Source organism: Poecilia latipinna, unplaced genomic scaffold, assembly GCF_001443285.1.
Source record: "Poecilia latipinna isolate Pla-1442-1.1 unplaced genomic scaffold, P_latipinna-1.0 Scaffold1171, whole genome shotgun sequence".
Taxonomy (NCBI): domain Eukaryota; kingdom Metazoa; phylum Chordata; class Actinopteri; order Cyprinodontiformes; family Poeciliidae; genus Poecilia; species Poecilia latipinna.
Window position 1 is genome coordinate 1 of NW_015113787.1, and position 23,422 is coordinate 23,422.

At 38.3% G+C, this 23,422-nt stretch overlaps 2 protein-coding genes and 1 long non-coding RNA gene across 4 annotated transcripts in view; 2 read left to right on the forward strand and 1 right to left on the reverse strand.

The window, feature by feature from the left end:
• Positions 1–66: 66 nt before the first annotated feature.
• Positions 67–2,115, forward strand: LOC106960256 (transmembrane protease serine 4-like). Its single transcript, XM_015053249.1, has 4 exons — positions 67–409; positions 547–689; positions 1,259–1,411; positions 1,754–2,115. The coding sequence occupies exons 2-4, from the start codon at positions 567–569 to the stop codon at positions 1,769–1,771; spliced, it is 294 nt and encodes a 97-aa protein (XP_014908735.1). The 5' UTR covers positions 67–409; positions 547–566; the 3' UTR covers positions 1,772–2,115.
• A 1,707-nt stretch (positions 2,116–3,822) lies between these two features.
• Positions 3,823–22,332, reverse strand: bace2 (beta-secretase 2). The gene is made up of 9 exons (XM_015053255.1): positions 21,735–22,332; positions 15,374–15,462; positions 13,833–14,049; positions 11,737–11,868; positions 11,074–11,208; positions 9,423–9,524; positions 8,935–9,084; positions 8,669–8,837; positions 3,823–5,617 (listed from the first exon to the last, which is right to left on the reverse strand). Exons 1-9 carry the CDS (start codon positions 22,026–22,028, stop codon positions 5,379–5,381), a joined length of 1,527 nt encoding a protein of 508 aa, XP_014908741.1. The 5' UTR covers positions 22,029–22,332; the 3' UTR covers positions 3,823–5,378.
• A 943-nt stretch (positions 22,333–23,275) lies between these two features.
• LOC106960254 (uncharacterized) overlaps positions 23,276–23,422 on the forward strand; it is a 16,712-nt gene continuing 16,565 nt past the window's right edge. For both annotated transcript variants that reach the window (XR_001427533.1, XR_001427532.1), the window contains exon 1: positions 23,276–23,372. This is a non-coding gene — a long non-coding RNA (uncharacterized LOC106960254). The remainder of the gene's footprint in view (positions 23,373–23,422) is intronic.

Consider the following 23,422-nt stretch of genomic DNA (forward strand, 5'->3'; position numbering starts at 1 on the left):
TAACACGTTATAAACATCGTTCAAAGCATTACAGCATGGTCAGATTGGTGCTAACACAAAGTGATGGACGCTGAGCACACCACACTTTTTATTTTTAAAACTTTTGAAAACCATCTCCATTTCCGTCACTTTGTAATCGTCTGCCAGTAAATCTATAAGATAAATCAAAGGTTGTGGTTGAAATGTGGCTCCAGACGGAGCCTTTTAGATTCGCTTCTTAGAAAGCCAACACTAAAGAGTCACTCTGATCAACGCAGCACGAATGTTTTCTCTGTTAAACCTAAAACTGAGCATCTTCCTGCTGCAGCTTCCAGCAAAGTCAGACCCGTGTGTCTCCCCAATGCTGGTCTAAACATCACTGAGCCCGAGGAGAGCTGGGTGACGTACTTCGGCTCCGCAACAAACGAAGGTGAGACAGAGGTTCTAATAATCAAAGCTGTCCACTAGATGGCGCCAAAGTTCAGGACCTAAAACGTCTTTGAAGAGCGATACGCTCAGAGAGGAAAAGCGAGGATGAGTAGCTCACCTGTTTGGTTCCTCTTTCAGATTCTGGTTCTCTGTACCTGATGGAGGCTGCGGTGTCACTCATCCCCTCTGCGGAGTGCAACAGCTCCAAGGCGTACAGCGGCAGGATATCGCAGGATATGCTCTGCGCCGCAGAGTCAGAACCAGGAACCGGCGTGTGCCATGTAAGAGCAACTCACCAGCAACATGATGCACATGTATCACAAACAGCTGACAGAGTTTGCTGCATAACTTTGCCCTGAGCAAAGCCAGACAGTCGCTGCTTTGTGTTCAGGCATCAGCGGTGCATTTCCTGAGATCGTATCGATAATAAACTCACCTGATGCTGTAAAAGAGAGAGCGCCCAGACAAATGACTGCCTGCTTTTTCAACCGCAAACAGATAGGTTTCTGTTCAGGGAGGAATTTAAAGCATTTTTATGCTCTTATGTAATTTGCTTTAAGGCACAGTTGGACAAGTCCCACATTATCCTGCATACATGGCAGCAGATTAAAATAAACGCCTTTTTGTGTATTATAACAAAACACTTATACAGCACAGCCCTACAAGGCATGTTCATTTAGAGCTCAGCTGACCATGATGTCACATCACTGCAACTATTCAGTCCTCTTCATTGATAAAAATAAATCCCTCAAAGAACATTTAAAAAAAAAAAAAAAAAATCATATCAGTCTGAGTCTTTGTGTTGCGCATCCGGATCACAGTGATTGTTTATGATTTGCGTGAACTTCAGCAGGACAGCAGCGGCCCCCTGGTGGCCCAGATGGATGGACTGTGGTGGCTCTTAGGTGATGGTGTGTGGGGGGAACACTGCAACGGACAGAATAAACCAGGCGTCTACACCAACATCAAACACCATCTGAACTGGATTTACCGACAGATGCAGGTGAAAGTCTCTCATGGGGTGTTTCTTTGTTTTCATTTATTCAACTGTTTGATAAGTGTGTGGCTGTAGAGTAGGAGATGATACAAACATGTGGCCATTGTTGTGGCTGATAAGGATCACATTAATCATTGTGATCAGTGTGATTTAATCACAATTAATCAGTTGACCCAGTTCTGCCAATCAATAGTGCAGACTGGCTTTCTGATCTGCTTTCTTAAAATGTTGTTTGGAAGTTATTTAAATGTAATTTATTATTTAAATAACAGGAAAAGGTCTTTTTAGTCCACTTTGCAAGCAATGTGGAACCGGGTTCATAGCGATGTTTCTACTTTGTGTTTACAGAAGCATCAAGATGTCTGACGACGGGACCAAAGGCGATTAACAAGACAAGTTGTCTGCATTTTAACATTGTCTTCATGTTCCTCTGTAACCCTGTATAATGCAGATTGTTTTTTTTTTACTTCCTTAAAAAATGTTTTCATAGCCTAAAAGAAAAAACAGATCAGTCACAATATTAACACATCTCTGCTTACCCCCATATCTAGAAAGTCCCAAATGTCTTTTAACAGCAAAAGGATTTCCACAGGGAGGGTGGAAAAAAAAAGAGATATATGGAATATAAAACAATGACGCCATGTGTTTTATGAAAGTATTAAGCTATTGTCTCTCTGAAAAAGTATGTTATCTTACTGATTATATCTTGGTTTTTTTGAGGGGGAGAGAGGTTTGTCACATTTAAAAGTTTCAGACTGTTTATTGCAACAGACTAAGACTGTTCTTAACTTTTCTTAGTCTGAACTTTGACTAGGCCATACTTAAGGTCTTTATTTAAATTAAGGGATAAAAACTACCCGTTTGATTAACAGTAACTATAATATGGGTCAATATATTGTATGTATATTTGAATATTGATGATTTTTTATGATGGCCATTGAGAAAATATGTTTATTGCTTGTTTCATAATAAGTTAGTGTATTATGTTTTTATCATGTAAAGAACTTTGAACTGCACCGATGCTGAAATGTACTACACAAATAAACTTATGAGTTATTATTATTTAAATAATTAAATACAGGTCACATTAAAAATAAATAAAAACATATTTCATTATTTGAGCCATTTAAAATTGCATCTGCTGGTGATGACCTGGATCGTCGTCCAGCTGTGAACTTATGGCCCTGCCAACTAAAGCAGGTTGTCCCAGTTCACACGTTTCCATCAGTGTGAGCCACAGTTCATCATACTGCGACCACCAGGTTTGAAATGTTCCGTTTCTGAAATATCCCCGGTAGTTTTCACTGAGAGGCCTCTTCAGATTCGTTGCAACACTGACTGCTATTGGAGAGCCTTCCTGGCCACAGCATCGCCATCTGCAACAACGTGTTGTAGAGCACAGTTGGATGATGTGCTCTACAACATTTTGATTTCCCTTTGGGATAAGTACAGTGACTTGAATTGAGTGACATTTTTGGAAAAACATTCTGTTGAGAATGCAGTGTTGAGATGTTGATCTGGGTTCTTTTGTGCCCTCCTTGATGAATTGTCGAGCTCTAGGGAATCATTTTAAAAGGCCAACCACTCCTGGATAGGTTCACTACTACTCAATGCTTTTCAATGCTTTCTTGATTTGGGGATATTGACTCTCCCTTATATTTTTAGATAAGGGTGTGATGTGATACTTTAAGATGTTTTATCTTATTGATATTATCAGACTGGCTCTATTTAAATATTTTTTTTTATTCTACAGGTCAAGCAATAATCAGGCCAGGGTGTGGCTAGTGAGCAAACCCAGCCGTCCATAAAGACATTGTCAATCGCAGTTTTACTCACAACTTAATGATCTGGGATGATTAGTTTTTTGACAAAGGGTCCCATTGGTTTATATCATCTTTCCCCCTGTAAATATTAACTCATTTGAAAGCTGCATTTTATTTTCACGCAAGTTACCTGACTTTAAAATTAGCTTGATGATGTTGAACATTTATTTATTGGAGACAAAATAAAAACAGAACTAATCTGTAAGCTGAACTTTGTCACACAACTGTCTAATGGCTGCCTTTACAACTCACAGTCTTTGATGCCCCAAGTTGTTTTTTAATTATTTGTTAAATAAGAAACTGAGCCCAATTCCTCTGCCATCTCAGTCTGTAAGCATTCAGCTCACCAAGGTAAGCAAATCTTCACCAGTGCAGACAGAGCATCTGCATAGAATAGCATAGAACAAGGTATTCCACTTGTGTAGCACATTTAAAAATAGCAAAACAAAATCTGGTAAATTCAAATGCCGTTGAAGCCCAAATAAGCTGGACAATGGTGGGATTGATATATAAGAAAACAAAACAAAACAAAAAACAAGAATACATTTTTTTTCTCTTTGGCTCCCAAAATATTTTTTTAATTTAAAATGTTTGATTTGTCCCAAATGATTTTATTCACAACACAGTTAACAATGTTTGGCACTGAAAGCATAGACAGTTAAATAAATGAACAGTCAAATATTCATGTGTACGTCAAACTAAAGTTTTACATGTTCAGAGTTCAGACTTTGGGCAACATTAGTAAGACAAGTATGAGTGTGCAGCTCAGGACAACTCACTGAGGTTTGAATCTACATTACTCCACACAGTATTTTTTGTCCTCCCCAGCTTTACTGGTGAGTCGTCTTGTGTAGCATTAATCTGGCTGATGTGCAAAGACTTTTTACTTGAAAGCCATCAAGTCAGTTAGATTTACAGGACTGCAAACCATAGTCCTACCCAGAACGAGGAGATGTTTTTCCAACTTATGCACTTCAGGAATCCTTCACATATACTTCTTGGTTTGTAAAACGAAAGGTGCTGTATAGAAGTAGCCTTTTGACATTAGGCTGCAGGATCAGAAATAATAGCGCAACAACAACAACAACAACAACAAAAAACCTCTCAAACACATAAATCTGAAAGATTTACACAAATCACAATACAAAAAAAATTGTATAACAGATATTGATCTGTCGCTTTGTATTATACTGTTGATCAGCTTTGGAGACAAAGTGCACGTCAGCAGAGTGAATCTTAACCTGCTGATACGATTGATCAGTTTGAGCAGAGAGCTAAGAAACAAAGGCACTGCAGGCAAAGTAAACCTGTTGTTTTAAAGTATCAATAGCACTACCAACGGTTATCTGAGCAGCTTTATTCCCACAAACTTTCTTTTTGCCCCACTTAAGAGTGGAGAGTCAGCATACAAAAAGCCCCAACAATCAAATCATAGAATTGGCATAAGTGTTGTAAACTACAAAAAGAAAGATTTGTTGTAGATAATCGACACTGAGTTTTAAAATATACGTCCCTTGAATAATAAAAACACAGAAGGGTCCAAAGGTGCTCCTCATCTCCTTACTTCTAATAATACTCATAGCTGGGTCGATGTGCAGCAAAGAGACGGGATACTTTGTGACTTTCATAATTTGGTGGAGCTTTGTGTTTTATGTCCTACATTTTACCAAATAACTTGGTTCAATTGAGATGTATAGGGTGAGAACACACTCTTAGTGTATTAATTTTCCCATTAGGGAAAAAAATGAGTCACAACCACAAGACTTCACTGCATTGAGGTTCATAAAAGCCGTAGTCAGAGGGTCCTCCTTTTATCTTGACACCGTTCACTTTGTTTGAGTAGAAGTGGGAGGAAGAAAAATGCAACCACTGGAGCACACATTCAGCTCTAGCAGCTGTTTTAGGACGTTTTTTTTGTTTTGTTTTGTTTTTTTTATCAGCTGTTTTTAGGTGGAATTTCCCTTTAAGAGGCAGCTCAACTGTCCTTCTACCTCCGTGGGCCAAGCTTATGAGTCCAGCCTAAAATCATTCTTATTCAGCATGGCTGGTCAGTGCAAACTGACCTCCACCCTCTACTCCTCAGCTCTGGACGGGCTCTGTCCGCTGTCTCCCAGTCCTTTGACCGCGCTCGCCCGTCCGTTTCCCCGCAGTCACTTGATGCGATGCCGCACCAGTGAGGACTCGTCTGTGATCTCCCCGCGGTCACGGTGCCTGCAGGGCAGCAGCAGCAGCAGCAGCAGGCCGATGAGGATCAGGGCGCAGACTGCCACCAGGGCGTAGGAGATCATCCACAGGACGGGCTCCTTCAGCACGCCGCCGGAGCAGTCTGCTGCCACGTCTGCTGCCGAGAAGGGCCCGGCGATCTCTGAGAGAGGCTTTCCGTCACTCACTGCAAACAAAGGCGAGACAGCTCAGAAGCAAGAAACCCTACTATCACCAAAAAAAAAAAAAAAAAAATGCTAATTTATGGCTGTAACCGATTATTTTAGTAATCAATTATTCAGTTACTAGAACTATTGGCATATTCTGGAGATTTTTCATTTAAAATGTAATAGAATGCATCTGCAGCTTAAAAATACTTCTAGCATGTATAAAAGCTCAGCTCTTTCTGCTCAACTTAAACTCGGTGTGGGGCTGAACTGTTTACTTTTTTTTTCTTTCAATTAGACAATAAATAATTGGATAGCAAAAGGTGTTGAATATAAGCTTTTTTTTTTTTTTAAACAGAATTTGAACCAGGTGAAGTTGGTGTTTCTTTACCAGAAACAGAGGACTTGTCAATTTTGATGGGAAGATGGAGATGAATGCAAAAAAAAAAAAAAATTGAAACTGAGACACAGTTTCACCTTCCAGCTGAACAACTACACAGAGAAGAGTTTATATCAAAAAATATTCATGTGTTAGAAAGATTATGTTAGAATCCACTTAAGAATCTTTATCAAGTATTTAAAATCTGATGTCCTCAGATTCTCTCCATCCACTCTGAGCTTAAAATATGTTGCAAAGAATAATAAGGAAAGATTTCAGACTCCAGATGTGCAACGCTGGTAGAGGCGAACCCCAAGAGACTGCAAGTGACTCTACAAAGTGTTGACATCCCACTCTTCAGAGTTTTATTTACAACAATCACGCCTTACTTTGTGCAGGTCTATCACAAAATCCTAACAAAATACATAGAAGTTTGTGGTTTTAATGTGGCAAAATGTGGAAGTAGTTCAAGGGGCTCGAAAGCTTTTGCAAGTCAATGTAAGTTAAACATGTTACTGATGAATAAAAATTTGAATCCAATGAACGGAGAGAAAAGGGGCAATTTCTGAACAAATGCAAAAGGAGATTCCCTTCTATATCCTCAGCAAACTATATTATATTTAATAGATTATTGTGATAAACAAAATGTGCTACATATCACTTAGTGCCCAGCAGCTTCTTAAATAAAGCTGTCAGCTGGAGGGTAATATCCTGAGGTTCATGTTTAAAACTGAAATTCCTGGTTTCACAGAAGAGCATCAATAGGCCGTTTGTCTGTGTGCCAGAACAGAGAGGAAAGTAGGCAACTAAACGTCACAAGCCTGCATCCTCAGCCTTAAGCCAGCATCTGCTTCAAGAGTGTTTGCTTAGTTCCAACAAGTCGGCCTTTGTACTTTACGATGTGAACAGGAGCCCTCTCCAAAGCTCATACAAATACAAAACCAAACTATTCACCCGATTTAATACTTGATGCAGCACATGAGCATAACTTGCTAAAAACACCAGAGGTGGATTCTGCACATGGGACAATGTTTTCTGAGTGGCTTCAGGTCAGCAAAATATTACAAAGTGTTGGTCCGTCAACCTGAACTTGGAGTCCGCTTGTATCCTGGTTATTAATTAATTCAAGTCTATTCCGTGTCTTTTGAAAGTTTTCATATCCCTCAAACCTTCTGGACTTCACCAACAGATGAGGTGGAAGGGAAAATTAAACTTGATTTTATTTTTTTTTAATATTTACAAATAAAAGTTTGAAATATATGGAGTCCTGTAGGGGACACAGAATTTTCTTTCTCATTGCATTTCCTCGCAATAAGTTTGCATCATCTTGAAATAATATTGTATTTACTAGTCAGTTCATTAAATAAGATAAGCTTTACTGTCCAAAGTTACAATATGAGTATTTAACATGTACGTTAACACAGTTACTAGCACATATTTTACTCATTTTAAACAATATCTGCACATCTCTGCTGTTACAAAGTTTTTATTGTTACTTATAGTTCATTATCTATAAATACATACATTTGCACATTTTGTACATATTTTAAATTAATCTACCTAATGCACATTAATTTGAAATGGAGTAGGCTATTTTTAATCACTGCATTTTATTCTGTGCATGTATGCTATATTCTCTCATCTTTATGTGAATCCATGTGCTTCGACAGCCTGTCACTTTGCAGCTGTTGCACCACAGTTTTCCTATTGTGGAACAATAAACAAATTTCAACACTATTCTATTTTTTCATTTGTGAGATATCTGAAGTTTTATGTGTTTTTCTTTGGAATACAAACGCACCATAAATTTATGTGCAAAAATGCCAGAGAGCAAAGTTTCTGTCATAAACATGACAGAAACTTTCTGTAAGAAGGGAAAAAAAGCCAAACTATTTGGACTATTTTAAATAATCTTTATGGGGTAATACTGCCCTCTACTGACAGCTTTAGACAGTAGAGGGTCTGATTATTAAGCAAGTTTGTAGTCTGATTAGAAAGGCCCCATTGTCATGTGCGGTTCCATTTCATGCCATCAGCTATTTGTCCACCGAAATGTATTATACAAACAAACATGAACACCCAATTACCTGATATATATTGGAAACACGTTTCCACCGAGGATCTTTAAAAGTGTACCTATGTGCAACTTTATATTGACTTTTCTTAACACCATGACTGTATGTAAAATAGACCAAGATGTATTTGCCAACTCATTGTGAGGGAACACAAGAAGAAGAAAATCTTTTGCATGTCTTGGGGAGCTTTGAGGATTATGGTCCACTATTCTGTGTGGCTTGTTTTATACTTTATACTTAGATTACCTTGGGCACAGAAGGACTTAATTTAGTTATTAGGTGACATCTGAATGTTATTGGATGCATTAGATTTGTTTATTGGTAAGTGGGTAAAGAGGGCTAAATACAAATGCATGAAAATCTTTTCAGATTTCTATTTGTAAAAAATGCCGAGAACTATTCTTTTCTGTTTCCACTTTACAGTTATGGACCAAGTTGTGTTGGACTATAAAATCTCAATGAAATACAAGCTTGTGGCTCCAGCAGGATATGAGAGGAGAAAGTTCAAAGTCACTCTGTGCGGAAATGTTTAACACCAAGCGGCACCATTAGGCTGCCATCGAACATTTTCTTGAAATGTTGCTACTTAACCTGTCTTTAGTGCGTAATTTTCTTACCTGCACAGCTGCTGAGTGCGAAGCCCAGTTTCTTCTGGCTGCGGTCGAACACAACGTAGAAACCTTCCATAACAGTGGCGCCGATCACCAGGCCGGACGATGACGGGGACATACCGAAACGGAAGCATCCCAGGTTGTTTTCTGCGTCTACGATCGGCTGGATGTAAAGCTGCAGAACGGCAAAACAATCATTAGTCTCGTTGGTCAGTTTGAGACCGACATGGGCGAAAGGTGGAGCTGTGATTTTAATTTCTGTGCATATCTACCTGAGGCAGGATGGTAATGCGGAAAGACTGACTGGCATTGGTGGCTCTTAGGTAAATTGAAAGCTTTGGGAAAAGCTCCATGGGGTTCTCGTCCTTCTTCCAGCATGCAAGCTTGGTGCCATCCCAGAACCCTGAAGAGAAATTCTCGATCTAAATCACAGAGACAGAGGAAGACAGAACAGAAGGTCACTACTGCGCCAAAGCAGGTTTTGATGTCATCTTTGATCTATAAGCTTTGCAGGAATGAGAGTATACTTGAATAATTGCTGAAGTCGATCTCAAGTCTCAAAAGGTTAGAAAAAACATAAAGAGTATTGCAAATGCCCATCTGCATGAAGGCAAGACAATTATTTTCCTAGCAGAAAAACGATGAGCCCTTCCACCTACAACTACTGCATCCTTAAACAGCGAGTGTGTGCTATTCTCCTCAGCATCCCTTTGCTCTGACAACATGTTTCATCATTGTCTGTGAGAAGAAGGCAGCGTACCTGAGAGCTGCGTGTGATGGTTTCTACCACCGCATTGAAGACATTGATAGGAAGTCTCAGCAGTGTCGTCCCGCTGTCAACTATGGCTTTATCCACGTTATACTGAAAGAAAGAGACCATCAGTGTTTTTTTCTTAGTTCAACAGGCTTCTCTGAAATGCCTTGAAGAAAAAAAAACCCCAAACAGAATAAAATACAAGGAGGTAAACCACATTACACTCCTCAGCAGCACTGTAAGTCAGCTACATTTATAATTGTCCTACTGAGAATAAAAATGACCTTTGACATCGTCCAACTAGTACATCTTTTCCTGTTTTAGATGTAAACAGATTCTTTGAAGCTTGAGGACAACTACTGTGCTGGGATCATATGCTGAAATAAAGAAGTGTAAAAAAAAAAAAAGCTGAAGTTTTTGAAAACCACTTTTTTCTTTTTTTTTCCCCATTTGCAATTTTGAGATCCTAGGTCTCCATAACAGTTTGTTACACAGAGTCTAATGTCAATGAGAGTGATGTCTTGTCATCACAAATGTAAATATGTGGAGATTGTTAAACTCTACTGAGACTTTGACTGAGAACTGTGTGCTTTGGACACGTGAGACTTTTCACCAACCAAGGTTCCTGGTGGGTGTAATGTGAAACCAAGGATCAACATTTAGAAATGCTCACTATTAAGTACGGTAGAGGAGGTGTGAAAATGTGGGCCTGCTTGTCTCCCAAAACATCTGGGAACCCCAATAGTAGCGCTGCCTAATTTTGAAAAATGTTGTAATGATTTTTATGGTACTTATTGAAATTCCTTTTATTATTATTACTATTATTATTATTATTTACACTTAAATAAGAGAACATTTTTGAACACAATGATTTACCAGCAACAGAGTGTTCTTCCACAGTATGTAGAAAACAAAATGCTAAGCTGAAAATTAATTATACTATCTACAAAAGAATAAAAAACAAATTATATAATAAGTAGGATATAAATACATTATAAGGAATATAGAAAACATGTCATTACTAGTAATAAATATTATTTTGACCAAACAAATTTGCTTATATTTTGAGAACTAACTTACAACTCTTGTATGCATTTTTGAAAAATATATTGAATAAATTGAAGTCACTTTCAGTATTAGTTGCCCATAGACCAAGTCCTGCTTAAATTTCAGGTCACAGAACAATTCTGGGTTTCACAACCCAAGTTTGTTTCATAAAATCCAAAGCGTTTCACTTCAAGTGAACCGACTCTGTCTTTGTTGTCTGTAACCACTGTGACTTCTCCTACTGCTGTTCTACTCTATCAGCAATTTTTTGAAAACAGGCCCATTTAAGGCATGACTTTATTCTTCAAAATGGATCAAAGTTAACAGAAAATGCAGAATAGGAGCATTGGTCCAAAGAGGAATAGTGACGAGAGCATTGCGATTTTATTAAAAACTTATTTCTCAACACATATTTTTATCTTATTCATTAAATATACTGAAATTAAACTTTGGATTTTTTCAGATATTTTTATGCTGCTAGAAGACAAGATGGCTTTTTTATTATCCTTTTAACACATCTTTACCAGGAGTGCCAATAAATGTGGGTGGCACCTTATTTTAAAGTCAGAGACAGGACAGTTAGAGAATCAAAACAGAGTTTGATGTTTACCTCCTTACAATCCAGATTCAGACTCTGATCTCCAACTTCCAGTTTCAACACTTCCACCTGGTAGTACCACTCCTCTACGATAGGCGTGTACCAAATCGACCCTCGGTACAGAGTTGGTTCAGCTCCACCCATTATCTCCCAAAAAAAAAAAAAAAAAAGCACAGGTTTATCCATCTGCTCACACTCTGGCACAGCATAGTACATAAACACACAGGGACCTCCTGCCATCTAATCCATCTGTCAGCATCAGAGAGTCACATGATGCAGCATGTGAGGGGTACCGAGGTTGTGTGTGTGCAACAGAGACAGACCTGCTCTCAGCAGGAAGCTATCTTAGTTTAATGAGTCACTCTTTAACCAGAGTGGGCATCCAAAGGGAAAAGATGCTGACACACAACCACATCAACTATTATGTTTTTAAAACGCACTCGGCTGCTCTGATCAATTAGTGTTAAATCATCATGCGAGTAGAAACTGCTGAACAGCATTTCAGTGTTTCAGCGCAACTGGTACCGTTTATATTAAGAGAACAAAGATCCCAACTCAAAAGTGAAAACTCAAAGCCGATATCAAATAATATTTTAAAGAGTAATCCGATTTCGAAATGAATTAGTATATAAAGTATTACTTAGGCAGACTTCTCCGGAGTCGTTAGATACTTACAAGACTGCCAGCAGGAGGGTTGACTGCGCTGCTGGCCGACAGGCCAGCCCCGCACATTTGCAGAGAAAACATGTTGGGAATTCCCAGCTGATTCACCACAGAGTTGAAGAACGGCTCCACGGAGGAGTCGGGCTGATCAAGAGACAAGAAAGGCATAATCAATCACCATCCGTCAATTTAAACACTGGAACATAAGCTTATACATTGTCTGGAGAGAATAGTCTTACCCCTTGCTGGGGTTTTATGTAGTGCACTAGATAGCACGCAATCGTGAAATGGATAGAAAATGAAGGTGTTTCCATTTTCTTAACGAATAAAAACTAAAACAGAGTAGAACATATTTGAATTAAACCTCCTTTACATCCAATACTCGTAAAAGATCTAGTGCAATAGACTACTTTTAGAAGTTACCTAATTAGTGAAGTTTCCACCTGACATAGTTACAGGCCTTTTCCCATTTAGAATAGATATTGTGAAAAACACAATCATCAATAGCAGACCAACTGGAGATCGAGACATGCAGTAATGAAATTAAGTAATTCTTAAAAAATGTTCGGACCAAAAAGAACAACCGCGGTATGTGCATGACCTGCAGGCCCAAAACAAGAGTTCTGCTCTTTGACCAAACAATGTTCTCTCTTTTGGTGACAAAGTTGTTCATGTCAGTTCTGTGTTATCCCAAGCATGACTAGTAGTTCTCAGGCAAGCTGAACCTGATCTTTTCAGAGACAACAAAAGCACAAAGTGGTCAGTGTGAGCATATCTGCTCTTTAGTCACTGGCATTTGATCCCAAAGGTTACCACAGTCAGCTCAGGTAGAAAGAATCTCTTGTGCTGGTCCCAACTAAATTATCATGTCGAAGAAAGCCAACAAGGTCAAGCGATTTGGATTTTGTCACATTTTACAGTGCTGTGAAAAAGTCTTTACCCATTGAAACTTTTCCAGTTTTTTACTTTTTTGTATTTCACTTACACATCGGGTCATCAAACAAACATGAAAATAAGACAAAGATGGTGATGGTGATGATGAATTCTGCAAAGCACAGTTGGCCAAGATTCCTTCACAGCGACGTAAAAGATTCTTTACTGGTTATCGCAAATAGTTGTTGCCGTCAAGGGTGGAACAACCAGTTACTAGCTTTAGAGTATAATTACTTTTCAAAAAGAGGCGGGTTGGTTTGGATAGTTTCTTTTCTTCCTTTAATTACTTAAACCATCATTCAAAAACTGCTTTCTGTATTAATACAAGTTATTGTCTGACATTAACATGTGTACAAGTGACACAAGAGAGCAAAAACAGAAGAAATCTGTAAGAGTAAGTACTTTTCCACAGTTCTGTATGCAAATTTTAGGCTCCTGAACGTCTCAAAAGGGAAGCAAGTTATCTGTATCAAATTCATTCAGAAAATACATAATGATACAGAGGAAATGAGATTGAATCAAATAAGAAAATAGTGTTTTTTAAGAGAACAAAGCAGAGCATCACAGTACAGGCTGCTGAAAATTAATTAAGAAAATGCAACCATTCTGTTGTCATGTGAAACATCAGTGACTACATTAAGATAAGATCTCACACTGAAGTTATGCGGAACCGTGAAAGATATGCAGAGCGGGATCTTACGCAGTACTGCACTGAAGACAAAACATTATATCAAGCAAATCATCTTCCTTTGTACAGCTTTTTATTGTTACAATACCAATCTATTTTTAAAGTCATTTCATACATTGCAAAGACTTTATAGCATCTTTCCTAGCCTATTTAACTGGAGCAGCGTGCTGAAACTGTATCTCTCACTGTGAAGAGAAACCGACAGAGGCCGCAGCGTCCAGAACAGCTCTTGTGAGTAAATTAAATTGGACACAGTCACAATATTAATAGACAATGTACTGCTAATAGCTGCACTATCCAATTTAATTGATTCTGACCATTTAATATCCAACTCAACATAGCATGTATTCATGTCCTCCTAGCAGCTAGGACCGAGCCTGACGGGACAGTTGCATGCTTGTTGTGATCTGACTGCTGTTTATCTCCTTGTTTGAGACATATCTTTAAAAGGTCTTAGTGGGTTAAAGTTAAAGAGTCTGCATCTCACCCGTGCCAGCATTGGGTAGGCCAGCCCCAGGATGCCTTGCCAGTCGATTCCAGGTAAGAAGAAGCTGTCAGATAATTGGATGGCGGCAATGTTGATAGCAATGGTTCCATTTGGGCCCTTGGGCAAGGAGACGAGATCAGTTCCCAGAACACCTTCCCAGTTGCCTTGTGTGTACCTGACACCCACTGAGCGACCAGTTGACTGGAAGGTACTAGAGCTGGGGAGAGGAAGGAGACAGACAGCGTGAAATAAAATAGTGCTTTTTTTTTTTTTTTTTTTACACAAAGAGACAACATTAAGACAATGGGAAAAAACAACTAAATAACTAAAATAAAGAGAAAAGATTGCAGTTGCATTTAAAAAAAAAAAAGTTTTTATTTCTGTTAACTTTGATTATTATTGTGGCTTACAGCTAATGAAAGCACCAAAATATAATTTCTTAGAAAATTTCCAGTATAAAAGCCAATAAAAAAAATTGAGTTTTATACAGTATGCAAACTCAATGCTCGATTTGAGCTCCTTTTGTACGAATTATTAATCAATGTGGCATTGCATGGAGTCGATCAGCCTGAATCGCTGGCGTCTCATCTTTCTCTTCACAACACGCCATAGTTTTCCTCCATGTGGCTTAGGTCAGGGGTCAGACACAGCAATACCACGGTAATAAACACACATATTCATATTTTTGGTTACCTGGGCAGGTGCCAAACCCTGCTGGAAAATGAAATTAGCATTTCCAAAAAGCTTTTCAGCAGAAGAGCTCGAACATTTCCTGGAGGTGAGCCAACACCAGCAAAGGACTTAGCACCTTAAATCATCACTGACTGGAAGCTTAACACTTTTGAGCTCAAGCAACTTGGATTCTCTAGTCTGTCTCCAAATACTGGGACCATGATTTCCAACTGAAATGCAAAATTTTACAAAATCTGAAATAAAGATTTTGGCTTACTGAGTTCAATCTTTATTTTTCAGTAGTGGCTTAATACGATAAATGTAATAGTTGTAGCCCATGTCCTGCATGGCTCTTCAAGTCCTGACTCCCACTGCAGTCCATGCTTGCTAGCCTGTTGTTATCTCACTACTTGTCTACTTTTTGATCACACTTTTTCCTTTCACTGAGCTTTCCACAAATATATTTGGATAGAGCACTCAGCTTTTGTAACTATGCTCTTTTGTGGCTTACCCTCTCCTTCTCGAGGGAGTCAAGTCATTCTTTACCATGACTGTACAAGCCATAAAATGGATATGGCATAAAGCTTCTGTATAAAAAAACAATGTTTATTTTGGTTGTTCTATTCTTGCTGAGAACCTGAGTTTTAGGTTTCCATCAGCTGTAAACCATAGTCAGCAAAATTAACAGAAAGAGAGTCTGCAACTATATCTCTCTGTTTGTTATGCATCTAGAAAGCAAATGATTTCAGCTGAATTACCAAAAAAAATTCTCAGAAGTGCATGTATTGTTTCTGTGATCTACAACTGTAGTGTCGTGCTATTTTCAGGAGCATGTGAATTTTGCCACACAAGGTGTTTGTGCCACTCACAGTGCAGTGTTGAAGTAGCTCGTAATGAATGGGTGTGGAGCAGCAGCCACAGCAAAGTTACTGCTGCCTGTATCCACCAGGATGTTGAGCTGAAACACACAAGGAAGAGTTTGCTTTAACAACTGATACAAGCTGCACGTCCTTACATAAATAACTCATAAAACAACACTGTTAAAAAAAAAAAAAAAAAAAGACAGCAGACGCAAGCAGACAGAGTTTTAAGTCGCATTATATTTTATTTAGAGGCACTAAACCAGAAAAAGAAAACCCCGTGTTAGAGTTTACTGTAAGCTTGTTGGGCGGAAAAAGAAAGATTAACTTGGCACATTACTCTTCCCGCAGACTCCACAATCACACAAACTGCTGTTAAGCCACACACACACACACACACAAAATACAGCACACAGACTGTGACATAATTACTCTCTAATGTGCTATCTGGGAGATGAACATGACAGCCTCGAGCGCCTGACATGACCGTATGACCCAGCCAGCCGTTTGGGTATGTGTCATGTGGGGAATGGCGAGCAGCAGTGGATATAATTCTGTCTTCCAGGCATCAAGTCAGCGAGTATGAACTAATTAGCCAGTGGAGATCTGCCACCTCCTCGACTAAAGCACAGGCCAAATCCACAGTCATGGAAAAGCATTCCCTGCCATGACAAGGCCCCACAACCACCTGTTTCCTCCCACATCTGACACAAATTCGCCGATCTCTACGGGCTGTGGAATCTTTAGTCCTTCAATCAGCAGCAAACAGACGCAGTCCAACTAAGATCAGTCTTCTTTTACTGTAAACAGAGTGGACTAGCAGGAAGGAGCTAAAAATGTTAAAAGTGGAGAGAGAGAGAGACATGCCAGAAATAACTTCCTCATGCTTTGCTCCAAAACTTGTTTCACAAACACTTTCTTACTGTTAAGCTAAGGTGTGTATTCATACATTATGAAACAATGGCATTAAAAGACCAATCATGATTTTTTTTTTTTTTTTTTAATTAACTTGTTCTTGTTTAGGCTTATGGGTTTCTCCTTACTGGGCTGGCTCTGGTCCCATTACCATAAAACTCCCCACCATCGCCTTGTACATGGCAGCAGTCCACTGCCTAAACAAGCCAAACAAGCCTGACTGGAAAACACTTGTGAGGACAGACAGTGAGGGCATTTTTATTCGTCTCCATGTCCCACATCTTCTTCTAGTCTAGCTCCCGAGCCTGAGGCAAATCTCTCTCTCTTTCTCTGTCTCTCTCTCTCTCGCTCTCTCTCGCTCTCTCATCGCGGCAGCCTGCAGTTGAACACTCACTGCCTAATTGGCAGCGGCTCCGTGGTGGCAACGCGCATCTGCTACCTGTTTGTAGCAATTAGCAGATGTGAGGCTCTCTGCAGCCTCTCTCAGCCCGGCTGTGCCACATGTTAACAGATGCAGCAATTAGAGGCTGATTTGAATAGCGCCTTGTTTAACACCGCGGCCCTGTAATCACATCATGATTTAGTTAGTATAATACCGAGAGTGTGACCCAATTGCATTGAATTACAGGACATTCTGGCAACAAATAACCAATTTAAACCGAAGTGGATTGAGCTCCGCTGGCGTGAATAACTGATGTAATGGACTCGCTGTAATTATGCCAAGAGAAGCAAAGTTTAATGGCCGGCTCATCTGGGCAGAAATATCAAAAGGTGGTAAAACTGCTTCTTTTCTTTGGATTATAATCCCATCTATGCCACATAATAATGACCGTCTTCACAGTATTCTGATTTTCAGAGTCACTGAGTCTTGGATTTCCATTATCTGTAAGCCAATTACAAGAAACAAATGCTAGGAATCTATAACTATAAAGCAACATTTTTAATTCAAAAACCATTTTTGCTCAAAAACATTTGAATAAATAGACATGAGCTCAACAGTAAATATATATATTTTTTTTTCATCATTCAACCATCTGATTGGTGGAATGTGCTATTATGCCCATTTGGCTTTGAAGTGTTTCAGAACCCTTGATCATTCATGCAATTTATAAAAAAAAACAAAAAACAAAAAAAAAAAACAAAAAACAAAAAAAAAACCCAACTCTTTTTTGTATGACTTGCACGCAACAATCACATTTTCCAGCATCGTATCAGATCGTTGTTTGAAGCAAAAATTAACCCCCAGTCGGCCAAGAGAAGTGGCTTTGTCATTCTTTGCTTTCATTTGCCAAACATATGTCACCTGTGCGTCAGATTTACAACTGTATCACAAACACGCAAAAACCAGGGTTCTGACCAGAACCTTTGTATGTAAAAAAAACCCCAACAAAAAACAACTGATTAATAGCATTAACATTCTTAACGCGTTCAAATCTATGTAATTAATTAAACAAAAATAACAAGTTAAAGTCCCGGGTATGTATTCTACTCGCAAAAACCAGAAAGGTCCAAAGGGAAGAATAGAGGTGTGATATGAAGATGGAAAAAGAGAAAGGAGGAACACAAGAAAATGAGGTGAGTGCATGAGAAAGGAAGGAAAAACAAAAGGACACATAAAAAGGACAGAAGGCTGCAGCACTTAAACAAAATGAGGAATAAAGTCAAGAAATACAAATACTTTTCTAAACGTTTCCACACTACACAATAGTCATATCTACAATTTAACACAGTAACTGCCAATAAGAGACACTGTAAGACTATACAACACAAACCAGTCATGTGGGTTCATTTCCTAAAACTGTCATAGCAGTATTTACTTTTCATCCTGTTCCTTGGGTCTGTGTCCAGAGAAAGTAACCTGAAACAGGTGTTTGTTCACCTGTCCCGTCACGTAACACGCAGGTGTAACTACTGACATCACAGTGACTGGTCTCTACGTAGGTGGACTGGCTAATGCAATTAAAACAAAAGTAAATCTGATTTCATAGGGCCTCAGTATGATCTGATGATTCCAATTTTCTTGTCCACAGTGACACATTGGAACTAATTTGGTCTTTTGTTTTACTTCTACTAGTAAATATATCAATCTCTGACTACAAGGAGAGAAACCAGCTGCAGATTTCCTCTTTTAGAAGAAATAGTATTTAATCCCACACCTTAATCGAAGAGAAGTTATGAGTTTATCCCTTTTAATGTCCCTAACTTGCAGCTTGACCTTTTTTTTTTTTTTTTTTTTTTTTTTTAGCTATACTCAAAACATAAAAAGTGCATCACATCGGAGAAAGTGCTGTTTATTGAGAGGTTTATAGTTGAAGTTTTAACCATGAAATGGAAATTAATTGAAATATGATCAAACCTTTTTTTTTGGTGCTTTTATCATCTGCTGGTTGATTTTAATCCCTGGTTAATTAATTGCTGCATTTCTGGAAAAAAATCTTTAACGCTTATGATGTCTAAACGTAAACGTAGATAGTTAAACATATTTTAAATCAAATTGTTTGATTTCTGTTATTAAAAATCATGGGCTACCTGGATATAGAACTAGAAATAATTTAATACCATGAAGTTGTGGTGGTTTATTCAAGGTTATGATACAGGGAGTAACTTATACCAATCCATGCATACGTAGGACAATACTTAAATGTCTGAATCTATCACTGCAGCACCTGCTTATTAAGTGGAATGTAAAACTATGATAAACACGAGGGGATTTCATGGAAGATTCACATGACAGTACTGTAAGTGTGTTTTTCCCAGTTATCTGCCAACGGTTTATAAATAACTATCGTTTTGTCTCGTCATAATTCAACTAGAAGATGTTTTGCTTGTCACGCACTCTAAGAAGCCTTGTAGTAGTTCAGTGTTGTTTTTAATAGATTATAAACTGAGAAAAAAAAATTATGAAATGTTTGTAAATTCAGATAAATGAATTTTATGGTTCAGTTTCCATCTCCTGAATGGCTATCTGAATTAAATACCGTAACTTTATTGGCACTCAGGTAAAGAAGAAGCGCGGACACTGTTTTTACCAATCATAGGGTCAATCAGGACACAGAATACTGTGAAAAAAAAAAAAACTGCACAAAAAAATCTGCGATACCGTGAAAGGTGAACTGCGTTATAGCGAGGGTTCACTGTATATGAAATAATTTATAAAAAGCAAATGAGTAATTTGTAGACTGGCTGAACATCTGAGTTTATCTATGTGCATCTGGGACTTCATTCTCATGCCTGGCCTCATAATGCCTCAATATTGAGGAGGTGGATTTATTTAAATAAGACAGTTTAGTCAAACATATGCGACACTTAACCTCATATTTTCTAAAAGAACAGTTTTGATTTCTCTGTAGCCTCGTAGCATGTAGAACTGATAAGCCTCTGCGAGCCTGAGAAACTAAAGCTTCACCACAGGAGCCTTAAAAGCTCTGATCTGTTTAACTTGAGAGGCCCGAGGGCAACAGGTCAACTTACTAATGAGATAATTCACCTTTGGTTTAAGCTCTGCTTCAAACGCTTCCACTCAGAGCACAATGGCAAATCGCTGCCACCTCTAAGGCCTCATGTATTCTTAATTCCCCACTCATGCACATTTAGCCCCTCTTAATCATTAACATGATCTTGTTAGGCATTTTACATTACTAGATGAATAAAATGATGACAGATTACCCCTGGCAGAATTTCTTTGCAACTCAAAGAATTGAAGCAGGAGATAGGGATGGCCAATAACCACACAGTTTATTGGTATCGAGGGGGGAGGAGGGGGGAAGAATCATGATTAGCATCAGCAATAATGTAATAATCACAATAAATTGTAAATAATGCTGGCAAACCCCCCACTCCCCCCCAAAACATGTGGTTAAGTCTTGTTTGGATTACTGCAGTGGCTGTTTGGACTCTTTTTCCACTAGTGGTGCAATGAGATCTTTATTGTAACCTGTTTACTTTTCAAAATATTACTGAATACATTTATTGTGTTCTGTTTGGCAACATAGTAACAACTGCTCAGTATATGAAATGTCCCTTTTTCACAATAGTGTTTATTTCTGTGCGACTCTACATGGAGGTAGCTACAGTTAACAGCTAAAAATCAAGGGTTGTTTTTCATGTAAAAACATTTAAAACTTAATTTAAAAATAAATTAATTCCGTTAATTTATTTTCTTTGAAAATGGTGGACAGGTGATTACACCCCTGGCTGTCCCGTCACCCCAAAAAAAAAGAAAAAAAAAAGAAAACTGCTTTTATTTGCCTCTTTTGTTTCCAGTTTAAAAAATATGTCCAATAACAATGTAAAGTAAACCTACCCTGACTTTCTCATCTTATTTAGCAACACAACTGGGGCTTATTGCTGCAGTTCTGGTCCAAAGTTTGATTGATTTGTTTTGAGAAATCAACTAAATACTCAGTTAGTTAGAGTTTTCAAGTACTAAAATACAAAAAGTCAGCTGATTTGTTCAGTAAAGACATAGTTATTTACCCTGTGCAAGGTCCAGAATTGATAAAAAGGGATTAGAAGTATTTTATACCTTATTTTCAGGATTTAGCATAAATGTTTAATTTGAAAAATATTGCAAGCTGGATGTGTTTTTGTTTTAAGGCAGAATATCCTCTGTTGCTGTTTGTAATAGTGAAACTATATTCTACAATAACAAATGTGGTTTAATAAATCAAAGTCAATGGACACTTATTCTAATCCCTAAAAACACATAACATTGATCAAAGATTATTCATTGAATATTCAATGCCTTGAATGAAGCATAAAATTAGGCACATTTTTACATCATAAAGTTTCTCAGGTTTTAATATAAACTGAGAAATATCCATTCACATTTTAGCGTTATAATTCTGCAACACTCTTCATTTATAACCTGCAGAAATGATCTTGGTATAATTTCAGATGAATGTGTCTGTTTTGACACCCAAACCTTTTTGAAGATTTTGTTTGCTTACCTACCAAGCAAATTGTATGTCTGAAACAATAGCTCTTATTTTATTTTTTATTTTTTACAAGTCTGGGGCTGTTCTTTGCTCCATGGGAGCCTCATAATCCCAGTCAGCTGCCTGGAAAGAAACACTGGTCCTCACAGGCAGCATCATGTGAGCGCATGTGAGTGGGAAGCTGTAGCCTACCTTACAGACCCCAAGGCTGGTAAAGCCAGCTGCAGCACAGCTCTGGCTCAGTCTTACCTTAATTGTCCCTGACTAAAAAGGCTAATAAAGTCTCACAATAAACTACGTCACTCTTATCATAAACTATTCCCTTCCTTCATGTTACACTCAAACCATTATTATTCAAGTGCGTTCTATAACTCGCATAAGATAGTGAAGGGATTGAGAGAAAGCACGATATCATTAAAAGCAAAGTACAAGTCACAATAAACTAAGTAAAAACAACAACTGTTAATTCAAATGAGGTATTAAACAAATATTTACACTTTGTGGAGGTGAAACAGTACCTTTTGGCCAGGAGTGCCAATAGACATCTCTATGTAGTAGCCTCTTCCAGAGTCCCCTTGCAGGTTGTTGACCATGTCCAGAAAGTTGACCGTGCCGCTGGGATCAGAGGCCAGAGAGAGACCCTCTCCATCTGATTTCAGCGCTACCACCCGGTCAGAAGACAAATTGGCCTCAGTGGTGAAATTATATTTCCCCGGGTAAATTTTCAGCGGTATTGAAAAGTAACAGTACGTCGCTCCGAAATTGAGACTAAAAACAAATGCCCAAATCGAAAACAAGGCGATGTTGGCCATTGTTGCGGCCGTTTTCTCCCCCTCTAACGTTAATAACTGAAATAGTTACGACGAAGTTGTTGCTCAAACTTTGGCTCCTTAAGTTTTCGGCTCTACTGTCATGTCATAGGAACAGCAGCTGTGTTGTTGTCGCCATCGAGGAAACGGAGCCTTTTCTTCGTCATAAACAAACCGGACATGCTCCCAAGCCAGAAGATTATGATTGGCAATAAAAAGAAAGAGAAACTTCTCGCCGTCGCTACTTTTATCAAAGTTTCGCCTCCATCCACACCTCCAACCGTGTTAAGTCTGATATTACGAAAGAGGTAGTTTCCGTTTTTTACTTTCAAAGTAAAGAAAACACAACGCTCACTGTTACGTGATGATAAAATGAATAAATAAATAAACATAAAAAACAACTTTGAGAAATATTATTTCTGATATGACAAATCGGACACACACGCGTACATTAATAATTATATTAAAACTGTACCGCTACCTCTTTTGCACTTTGTGTAAGTTTCTAAAACTGATTTTTTATTTTTATTTTGAAAGGTAACTAAATGGACCGTTGATCGTATTTTTGCAAACTTCATCCCATTGTTTTCACTTTATCTTGCGAGATCGGTGACATATTATTTCAACAAACTACTTTAGGCTGTGTTTGGAAAAGAAGATAAACTAATATATCCAATATTATTTGCTTTGTGCGGTGGCGCTTATTTAATAACAACCACCACTTCATTAAACACGTTTTAAAGTGTTTTTCTTTTTTCTTTTTCTTTTTTTGAAGATTTTCTTTTAAGTAGAACATGATGTTGTCGTTCAGTTATTGTGTCCCGAAGAAAAGGAAAAACTCGCCATTTAAACATATTGTCTGTGTGACTGGTTGAAGGCTGCACATTTTTAGTCAGGATAAATGTTACCTGAAATTCGGACTTCAGCATTGGAAAGTATGAGGGTTCTTACTCTGAACTTAAAATCTAGCATGGATGCCTTGAAAATTAGGCTTTGCAGTCTGAAGCCTGAAGTGACCCAAAACCGATTTTTTTTTTTTTTTTTTTTTTTTGCCTGTATATGATATTTTCATGACAGTCTTAACAACACAGATCATACTTGTTCTAATGCGACCCAGGATACTTGGATATGTGGTCCTAAATCCGATACATATATAACCTATCTTTTCAAACGTGACCTGAATCTGTATAACGTATTCGTCCAACCTGAACGTCATTGATACTCGAGAAACGTCACTATTCTGCGTCCTGATACACGCAAGCGGGAAGAAATCATCAGCCATGTTGGACGACAATGAGGATTGAGTTGCTAATGAGCTGGCTCCTGTCGGACAACAACTTTAAAATCGTAAGATATGCTCCACTATTAGCATCCACATTTACTTCCGCAAACACTGA

Bases quoted from the DNA above. Each gene is read 5' to 3' on its own strand.
- bace2 (XM_015053255.1), bottom strand. From the start codon at position 22,028: ATGGCCAACATCGCCTTGTTTTCGATTTGGGCATTTGTTTTTAGTCTC. The intron at 11,209-11,736 runs GTAAGTATCTAA...TTTTTTTGGGAG, and splicing joins ACCCTCCTGCTGGCAGTCTT to ATAATGGGTGGAGCTGAACC. The intron at 5,618-8,668 runs GTAAGAAAATTA...CTTTGTTTGCAG, and splicing joins CGCACTCAGCAGCTGTGCAG to TGAGTGACGGAAAGCCTCTC.
- LOC106960256 (XM_015053249.1), top strand. From the start codon at position 567: ATGGAGGCTGCGGTGTCACTCATCCCCTCTGCGGAGTGCAACAGCTCC. The intron at 690-1,258 runs GTAAGAGCAACT...CGTGAACTTCAG, and splicing joins CAGGAACCGGCGTGTGCCAT to CAGGACAGCAGCGGCCCCCT.